This window comes from Equus asinus, chromosome 6 (genome assembly GCF_041296235.1).
Source record: "Equus asinus isolate D_3611 breed Donkey chromosome 6, EquAss-T2T_v2, whole genome shotgun sequence".
NCBI classification, from domain to species: domain Eukaryota; kingdom Metazoa; phylum Chordata; class Mammalia; order Perissodactyla; family Equidae; genus Equus; species Equus asinus.
In genome coordinates, this window is record NC_091795.1 from 27,833,305 (window position 1) to 27,844,172 (window position 10,868).

General features: G+C 39.4%; 1 gene segment (V, D, J or C); it reads right to left on the minus strand.

Annotated features, from left to right (window-relative positions):
- Positions 1 to 2,377: 2,377 nt before the first annotated feature.
- LOC106838632 (immunoglobulin kappa variable 4-1-like) lies at positions 2,378 to 9,564 on the minus strand. The segment is given in 5 exon segments: positions 2,378 to 2,964; positions 3,119 to 3,170; positions 4,662 to 4,808; positions 8,869 to 9,212; positions 9,430 to 9,564. Coding segments are annotated over 3 exon segments (417 nt in total).
- Between the last annotated feature and the right edge of the window lie 1,304 nt (positions 9,565 to 10,868).

Here is a 10,868-nt window from a genome sequence, read left to right on the forward strand (position 1 = left end):
ATAATACTGGATTATATACTTGAAAGTTGCTAAGAGAGTAGATCTTAAATACTCTCACCAAAAAATGTCATGGTAATTAAGTGATGGGACAGAGGTGTTACCTAACACTGTGGTAATAATCCTTTTGCAGGCTTTGGTGTATCAGATCAACATGTTGAACACCTTAAACTTACACAATGTTATTTGTCAATTATAACTCAAGAAAGCAGGGGAGAAGTTGCTAGTCACAAAAGAATATATACGAATATACAATATGATTTGCATTTCCCTAACAATTAGAGATGTTGAACATCTTTCCATGTGCCTCTTGGTTATCTGTGTATCTTCTTTGGAAAAATGTCTGTTCAGATCCTCTGTCGACCTTTGGTCGGATTGTTCAGTATTTTGTTGATGAGTTGTATGTAATTTATATAATTGACATATTATCTTCTTATCCAAAATATGATTTGCAAATATTTTCTCCCATTTGGTGAGTTATCTTTTTCTTTTATTCATTGATTCCTTTGCTGTGCAGAAGGTTTTTAATTTGATGTAGTCCCATTTGTTTACTTTTTCTTTTGCTTCCCTCACTTGAGAAGACATGATATTCAAAAACATCCTGCCAAGACGGATGTCAAAGATTGTACTACCCATGCTTTCTTCCAGGAGTTTTATGGCTTCAGGTCTTACATTCAAGTCCTCAACCCTTTTTGAGTTAATTTTGTGCATGGTGTAAGATAATGGCCTACTTCCATCCTTTTGCATGTGGCTGTCCAGTTTTCCCAATACCATTTATTGAAGAGGTTTTCCTTTCTCCATTATACGTTCTTGACTCCTTTGTTGAAAATTAGCTGTCCATAGATGTGTGGATTTATTTCTGGGCTCTCATTCTATTCTATTCATCGGTGTGTCTGTTTTTGTGCCAGTCCCCTGCTGTTATGATTACTATAACTTTGCAGTATATTTTGAAGTGAGCGAGTGTGATACCTCCAGCTTTGTTCTTTTTTTCTCAAGATGGCATTGGCTATTCAGCGTCTTTTGATTCTATTTACATAAAGTGCCATAACAAGCAAAGCTTTATGTTTTAGACACCAAGAATGTAAAAACCAGGAAATGATTACTAGAAATGTCAGAGATAGGGTTTCATTTTGAGGCGAAGGAAAGGTTACAATTAGTAAAGGATGCATTGGATTTCAGGGAAGAGGGAGACCAGAAATATACTAGATATGATGACATCTTGAGGCGTACTTGATCATTATCCAAAAAAAATGTTCATGTGTGTGTGTTGTGCACTTTTATCTTTTATAATAAATTTTTAAAATTCGTTACAATTTCACAATTTTATTGATAATTACTAAAAATTATATCCACAAAGTACCTCACACAGTCCTCGGCATGGAGTATTTGGTCAATTAATATATGTCGAATAAACAAATGAATAAAAAAGAAAATGAATAGCAGAAAGAACTAATTCTATTAAAGTTAATATGATTGAATAGGAGAAGCACATCTCGCACCAACTGATATCTCCAATTCAGATTTGTCTTCCAAACTCTTAATGTTTGGATGTTTCAAAGGCACCTCAAACTCAATATCTTTACAATATAAATATAACTCATTATCTTCCCCCTCCCCACATCCAATGCTGCCAAACCCCATCCTAGGAAAGGGGACACCATACATCTTGTTGTGTAAACCAGAAACAGAGCAGACATTCTTGACACTCCTCTTTGCCTCAATCCTCATAGCCAGTTTTACATCCTACATATTCCCAAATCCATCCACTTCTTTCCATCCTCACAGTGAGGGCCTTAAACCAAGACGCCAGCATCTCTCTTCTGGACTCCTAAAGTAGCTTCCTAACTTCTATTTTTGCTTCTATTTTGATCTCTCTCCAAAATGTTCTCCAATGAAACCAGAATGACCTTTTTAAAGGCAAATTTCATCATGTCATCTGTCTGATTAAAAGGCTTCCAAATCTTTCTATTTTGTATAGGATAAACAAATAAGAAACTTAGAATGCCCTTTCCGATGGCCTCAGACATACAACTACTTGTTCAAATTCAGCATTTTTGTAGCATTCTTTAATCAATGTGTATATCCCTACCACTGACACCCTTGATAGAATAGTTCATGTCTTTCATTGGTCACCATCATTATTATAACACCAGTAGTCAGAAAAATGCCTGATATACAGTGGATTCTCAATTAGTATTTGTTTAATAAATGCATAAATAAAAACACAATTAAGGAAGAAAAGCATCGATTCTATCATTTTTATTGACAACTATAACACAACCCTAAGCAATATACTACTGAGACTTGTTTTACAACCCCATAAATTATTCCAAATTTTAATAGAAAAAAGAGTTTAGTACAACTATAAATATTTTGTGAGAAAAAAATTTGATGATTTAATTCTGTCAAATCTGGAAACATATTTTTATCAGTCACAACTTTTCATTGCAAACAGTAAAAACCAACTCGGTCTAACCTGAGCAGAAAATGAAATGACTGCCTCATGTTATGGGACTTACAGATTTGATGGGAAGTTTGGGTAACACGGGGAGCTAGATGGCATCCTGGAAGGGTGATCTGATTCTCGTAAATGGAGCCATTTCTGGGGGATGGAGCTTGAGCAACATCAAGCAAAAAGAGAAGCTGCAAGATGTTGTTACCATCCCAGATCCTCATGCTCTGCTCTACTGTGTTTCAGATGAGAGAGTATTTACAAACACAGAGATGGAGATTTCCCTCCAAGTAATCCTCAATCTTATCTTAGAAAGATCCACAATCTTAAAATTGCATGTAAAATAAATGCTTCAAGCAACATAAACCTTTCCACCTGTCACAGAAACTTCATTTCAGCTTGATTTTTCCTTCTATCTTGAGTGACACAGCATCTCTGGATCAGCCCCATGTGCCTCTGATTGCAGGTTCCACTGGGTAGATCATGCTCTCACGCTGCAGAGTCCTTGCTTGTCTCTACAGGAGAGAGAGTCTCCATCAGCAGCAGGGCCATGGAAAGCCTCTTCTGCATAGATGTGAGGCATTGCTTAGCAGGATATCACCACCGACCTGGGCAGGCCCCCAGGGCCCTCACTAACCACGATTCTACTCAAGTTAACAGCATGCTTACCCAGTTCAGTGGCAGTGGGTCTGGGACAGACTTCATTCTTATCATCAGCAGCCTGGAAGGTAAAGATAATTACTCTTTTCCAACCTCAAGATGTACTCTCATAATGACATGAGCCCAAATATTAACCTTTATACCAGGGTAGATGGGATAGACAGCCCAGCTGTGTCTCACTTGCTAGTTACTTATACAAATATAGGGTTATTTTTTGTTGTTTGTTTGGTTGGTTTTGTTGGAGGAAAAAAAGAGTTGGCATGGTGTAGTTTAAAAACCTGCAGCTGGGACTCCTTTTACTCCAAAAGAAAGCGAGTCTCCTTTTCTATCTTTCCATCCACTTCCTTTAAATCTTATTTCAGTACTAACTCTGGGTCTCAGTGCTGGGTCATGCAACCCAGTCTAGTCCTCTCCATTCAGATCCCAAACACCCTTTCCACTGCCTTTACTGCTGTTCCCCAAATAGAACCTCTTCTCTAGGCAAGTTTGTAGTCACTATCCGCTGAGCATCCATATTTCCCTACTTTGCCATTTAAGGTGGGTCCAGAGGAAACATCCCAAGAATGAGAAAACACTAGATTTCTACCCATCCTTGTGATAGAACCAATGCAAATTATACTTTTCCCAATACGTTTTTAACATAAAAAAGACTCCTAATGTAAAAATGAGAAGTGAAGAATAGGTTCCTTTTATCGTTAGTAAAGTCTTTAAATTGAAAAGAACAGTAAAGCAGGTTTTAAGAGAGGAGAAAAAATGTATGGAAGACTTGCGAGATGAAGGGCTCAGATTCCTAAAGAGCAGGATATTAAAACCCTCCCCAACTCCTCACACCCCTTCCCTTTTTTTGGAGGAAGATTAGTCATGAATTAAGGACTGCCAATCCTCCTCTTTTTGCTGAGGAAGCCTGGCCCTGAGCTAACATCCATGCCCATCTTCCTCTACTTTATATGTGGGATGCCTACCACAGCGTGGCTTGCCAAGCGGTGCCATGTCCACACCTAGGATCCAAACCGGTGAACCCTGGGCTGCCAAGAAGCAGAACGTGTGCACTTAAGTGCTGCACCACTGGGTGGGCCCCATCCCTTCTCAGGCACTGAAAAGCCCTATAGCTTCCATCTCTTCTGAGTACTCCCTTAGCTTTTGTGATCTTTAGCCTTCTGGTCTCTTGTGAATACAGTACTTCACCTGCAGCCTTCTCAAGTAGTTTCTGTTGCCCCCTTCCTTTATCATTACAAGATCTTTTCCAAACCTCCTACCTAAAAAGTAAAGAATAAAGAAACAATCATTGAATTCAATGTGGGTAGACTACATCACCAAATATCATTCCCTATTGCAATCATCTACCAGCTCCAAAGTCTTTTCTCACTTCTGGGATATTTTAGTTCCTGGCTCACAGACACTCTCTTCAACCCCATGCTTGTCACAATTCCTGGTAATTTCAATATACGCATATATGATCCTTCCACTATCCTGATCTCTCAGTTCTTTAATCAATTCTCCTCCAACTGTCTCTTCTTCACCCAACCTTGATCACTTACTTCCATGGCCATACCTTAGATGTGACATCAGAAAGTAATTGCAACTTCTTTATCATCAAAATGTTAAGCATTTCACTCTTTGCCACTTCTAAGAGCTCTGCAGCTCCCTCCATCTGGTATGCCATTGGCAAGAATTTTTAGACTTCATCAGGACGTGAAATCTGTAGGGAAAAAAATGCTGTGTTTCAATGGAAAATTAGGCAGGTCTATACTATACCTTTCTGGGTTATCAGAGTCTACCCCTGTATACTGTCTTTGAGCTTTTCTGCAACTCTTCATAAATTATAAGTAACTGATAGATACCTGAATTCTGTCCTGTATACTAGAGATTTAATTGACTTTCTTACCTCTCCTTGGAAAACTACTTAAGGTGTCCCCATTTGCAATTCATTCCTTTACTCCTTTTATATCCATGCTGTTTTGATTTTTCCTTTGAGCCGGTTATTATATCTTCCTAGTTCACTGATATCACATGAGTAAAATAATTTAACACACGTTCTTTATTACTATTTATCTGAGAGAGTTGAAATTATACTGTTCTTTGAAAATTATCTTTTAATAAATCTGTTGACCTTTCCTCATTTTCTCTGTCCCTAAGGCTCTCATATTCTCATTTCCCTCCTTACTCATCTTAAATTCCATGATCTTTCTTTATAATGACTCCCTTACATGCAAGATCTCCCTTGACCTTCCATTGTTTCATTTCATACAGCAGAATCTCAAATCTCCACATGCCTGCTCCCATATTTCTGATATGGCTGGACAAAAACACACAATAATTCTGACTTATCTCACTTTAGATTCATAACCACAAACTTCCTGAGGCCCCCTAATCCTGGCCTACAATCATGTTACATTTCCCTGGCTCATTCAGTTTTCACTATTTCTCTTTCCTTCTTTTATTCAAGTCCTAACCTCTCCTCCTCCATCATAACTTTAAGCGAATTACCTCACTTCCTGTTTCCTAGGTAAGGAGAGGCAATCAGAAGAGAAATTCCACAAGCTACTCCCACAGGTTCTTCTGATCCCCTGGTATCTACATCGCCACTCTCTGCTTTCCTTCCTGTTACTGGAAATAAGCAGACTGCCCTCCCATCTGAGGCCACTTCCTCTGATCCCATACCTCTTGCCTCCTCAACAACATTGCTTTGCATTTCTCAATCTTACTTGAATTATTAGTATTCCCTCTTGAGCATCATTCCCATCAGCATGCAAAGCTGTTCTTTAAAAACAGTTTTGACCTCACATCTCCCTTCAGCTATGGCCTGTTTCATCTTCTCCTTTACTGGAAAGCTCATTGAAACAGCTGACTACAGTCACCACTTCCAAACCTTCTACTCCCATTCTTTCTTCAGCTTCCTTCATTCAAGATCTTATCCACACCCTCTATTTGAAACTGCTCTCCTCAAGGTCACGAATAACTTCCAAACTTTGGACTGTGAAATCCAATGCTCACATCCCAGTCCTCACCTCACTAGAGCCATCAGCAGCATTAACCATGTTCACAACACTCTCCTCCTTGATACAACTTTTTGTCTAAGCTCCAGGACATCACTCTTTCTTGCTTGTCTTCTATCCCACTCTTCCTTCTCAGACTCCTTGGCTGGCTCTTACTCATCTCTCCTGACTCAGAGCTCAGTCCCTGGGCCTCTCATCAATTTAACACTTATCACATTGGTTATAATATTTCAATATCCACTCCAGTTTTCTCCCCTGAACTCTAGTCATGTATATTCAATGGTGTAATTCACAACCACTTGGAGGTCTAACACACATCTCAAACTTAAAATGCCCAAAACCAAGTTCTTGCTCTTCCTTCCCAAATCTATTCTTGCCACAGTTGTCTCTATCTAAATAACGGCAACTCTGCCCTTCTGGTCCTCAGAGAGAAACCTTGCAGTCCCCAGACCTCTCTTTCTCTCACACTCCTTGTCAAAACCATCAGTGTATTGTTATCTCTATCTTCAAAATATAACACTTCTCACTTCCCCTACTGCTACTGCCATAGAACAAAGCTGTCATCATCTCTAGTCTGGATAATAGCAATGGCCTGCTAACAAAGAGATCCTGCAAAAGTACATATCAACTCATGTCCTGCTCTATTCGAAACTATCCCACTTAGCACATCATTCAAAATAACACCCAAATCATAGAGAAGTCTACAAAGTCCTACACATTGTGTCCTCCTCGTTATTTCTTTGATCTTGTATCCACTATCCCCCCTTCACACTACCTTTTAGCAACAGTGCCTTCCCTCTATTTCTGCAACATGCTGCTCACATTTCTGCCCCACAAATCTCTTTTCTTTAACTAAAACTCTATTGCTTGGAGGTATTTCTATGGCATATTACCTCACCACATTAAGACTTTGATTAAGTCATACCTTCCCAGTCAAACTTCTATAGTAGATTCATGAAAAAACGGACCACCTATTCCTAAGAGGGATCCCCCGTGCCTCCTTATATCCATGCATTTTGCAATGTAACTTTGTATTTCCTCGTTTCAAGAGATAGGGGCTATTTACCCTCTCCTTCAATAAGAACAATTGCACTGATCAATAAAATGCATCAAATGGGACACTGTGACAGTGCTAAGTCTAGGCTTCAGAATGCCTTTGGTAGTTTTACTTTCTCTCTTCAGGCCCGGTCAACTGCAATAGGAAGTTGGATTAGTCTGCCGGTTGATGAGAGACATGAGGTCTCTCATCACCCAGACAGCCTCAGCTGATGGTCAGCCAACTACAGAAATGTGAAGGAGATGAAAGTTGTTTAAGCCTTTCTATATTAACCAGCACCCCGTTGACTTGTCAGCTGACTTTAAACACACAGGCAAGCCTGCCAAGGTCAATCAAGTCTGTCCCATATGAACAGAACCAATCAGCTCACCTATAAACATAACAACGATAAAAACACTACCACTTTAAGCCACTGAATTTTGTAAGTGGTTTAATTACACAATAATAGATAACTACTACATGATCCAGTTTTATGTTTGTACTCACTCTTACCTCTGCATGCTTTAACACTTTCTTGCTTTATTTCTCTTCATATCACTTACAAAATGACCAAGTAAATATTTACTAATGCACTTGTTTCTTCTCTCATTCCCCCAACTGGAATGAAAGCAGATATTTCTGCTCCTGACACAAAGAAGGTACTTAGAAAACATATCTTGAATGAATGAATGAGTCACATGTATTCCTCAAAGTCAATACTTCAAATATATTTCTGAATATTATGAGAAGGTGTCATGCAGGTAAGGGTGTTCAGACTACACTGATGAGGTTTGCTGTGATCTTTCCTGAAGCTAAATTTCGTTAATCCCTGTATTTCAAAAGGAGGTGAAGAAATAATAATAAAATGACTGAGTTTCTCCATTTTTGCACTGAAATTGGCATGTTAATTTAATGTTGTCCAAGGGACTCAAGATATAGTACATTTGAGCCACAATATCCTTCAGTCGAAAAGTTAGACTTAGGTACCCATTGGGAAGGATTTAAAGAAAAAGATGACAAATGATGAGGAAAGGTAATGGAGAACACTATATAGTTCTCGAATGACAGAGTTAAAGAATTTCAGAACTACCTTTGTAAGAATGAGTATGATGAAGGAAATGGAGAGAAGATAAAAGTGTAGTACAAAAGGAGGTGGAGTAGGAAAGCAACTTCAGAGACACTGACCAGAAAAGCTTGGCTGGAAAACAGCGTCCAAGAAAAGAAAAAGCAAGAGAAGGATGATACCTTCTGTGTGGAAGGTTTTGATTAGGAGAGGTCAAGTATTTATTACTGGGATGACCCAGAGTTCTAAGGGTGATTACAGATAGAGAAAGCAGACCAGGAGAATCAGGAATCAAAATAGAAATGTTCCAGAGTCAAGGAGACACAGAGAAGTAAGAATGGATCCATAAGGGTGTAAAATTCACTGAACCCTTCTCCAGCGTGTAGAGACAAACTGTATTGACATAATCATGCCATCAGTCCATGGGAAACGTGCAGGTTCCTGTGACATAAAACCTCCTCATCTCTATGAGATTTTTACAGCTTTTTTTTAATAAGCTCCCAAAAAAGGGGATCCAGAAAGAACAAACTCCTTTAATTTTTCCTGGGCCCTACAAATCCTTCAAAGAATAAGTTAGGAGATACGACCTCTCACATAGACATAGGAATTGCATGTTCATGTCTGTGTGCAGAGGAAGCAGCTGGTGCAGAAAAAACGCACTGACCCATGGTTTTGGGGAAGAGGTTTGTGTTCGAGGCTGAAGCACTGTGGGAGGAGCACTATTATACTGCTGACAGTAATAAACGGCCACATCTTCAGCCTGGAGGCTGCTGATGGTGAGAGTGAAATCTGTCCCAGATCCACTGCCACTGAATCGGTCAGGGACCCCAGATGCTCTGCTGGATGCTCTGTAGATGAGCAGCTTAGGAGCCTGTCCTGGTTTGTGCTGGTACCAGGCTAAGTAGCTGCTAACACTCTGACTGGCCTTGCACTTCATCTCGACCCTCTGTCCTACAGACTCTGCCAAGGACTCTGGAGACTGGGTCATCACGATGTCCCCACAGGCACCTGCAATCACAAAGGGACAATGATGACACACAGACATTTTATCATAGACACACTGAAATACATAATTTAAAATGTGCCTTCTAATGGTATTACGTGTCAGCACATAATTGAGTCTATTTTGGAAATAGCCTGTATTGCCCAGTATATGTTAAAATTGGTTTTTTACCTCTAAAAAGATATTACCCCAAAAGCATGGAGACACTTTTAAATTTCTCACCTGAGACCCAGAGCAACACAGATATAAGGACCTTTGTCAGCGACATCATCTTGCTGCCCCTGCCTGCCTGATGCAGCTGAGCTCACATGGCGAAGGCCCCTTTTATAAAACCTAAGCAGGTGATCTGGGCCTGCAGGAGCCTATGCAAAGCACTTAATGAGGATAGAAGCAAATTGCATGTTCAGCGGGTTGTGAAAGTATCTAATGCAAATGAAGTGCCAAAAATATCACCACCAAAAATGTGTATGACTATAACCACACAAGTCAACTTAAAAGCCCTAAAACTACAAACTGTTAGATGATCTAATGAAGAGTTTCTATTTTAAATTCAAAAATGTTTTTAAATGAGTTCAGTCTCCAGAAATGATGGGCTAGGTTCCTCATATCAACAAATCTGGTGAAATAATAAAACTTGCTGAAAAAAATACTACGAAACGAAAAAATAAAGGAAGTGAAGTAAGGAGGAAGGGGAAAAGGAAGGAAGGAAGTGACAGAGGGAAGGAGGGACAGAAGGAGGAAGTGAGGGAGGGAAGAAGGGATAAAAAGAAAAAGGAGAACTTTGGGGCCAATTTTTTTTTAAAAAAATCTATGACCAGCATATGACTGACCTCTAAAGCCATTTATATCCTAAAGGTATGTAAGGACACTGCAAACTTCTGAGCTTGCATTTCGGGGCCATTCAAGGGTGGGAGAGATAGAAAACATGACCAGAAATTACTCATTTGGAAAGACACATGGGGCCCTAATTTGAGTTAGGGGCCAGAGGGACTCTAATCTCAACTGAAGAGTCAAGGAAAGAGAAATTGCAACCTATTCTTCCCACAACTGCGAGGAACTGAAAAGAGGGTTCTTCATTCATTGCAGAAATGGAGAGGAAAAAAAACAAGACAACTTTGGGGAGTTATGGCTGGAGATCAACCTTTGCAAGGATTTTGACTCCTTGTATGCATGGCCTATATGGGTCTGGGACTCTCCAACCTTGGAACTGGATTAAGATATTCCTACTGGTCCAGCCTTAAATGAAAGCTGTTCTGGAAAAGGGCACATCATTCCTAAGTCCTCAGGAAACCTCATAAATAACATTTTAAAGATCATTAGTACCAAAAAATCAAAGAACCTTCACATCCAAGACAATAAGATAATTTGGAAAAAAATTACAAACAACAAAAATGACAAAGAATAAAGAGCTCTGCCCAGAATTCAGATGTGGGAATTATGATATTATTAGAGTTTATTTAAAGAAATAAATTACAAATTTGACACTGTGTGCAAGGTACAGGAAATGTAAAATTAGATGTCACTGCAGAATAGTGCTCTTGTAAGAGCACTAATCCTTTTCATGAGGGTTCCACCTTCATGACCTAATCACTTTGTAATGGTCCAACCTCCTAATACTATCACGTTGGGGATTAGGATTTAAGATGTGAATTTGTGGGGAC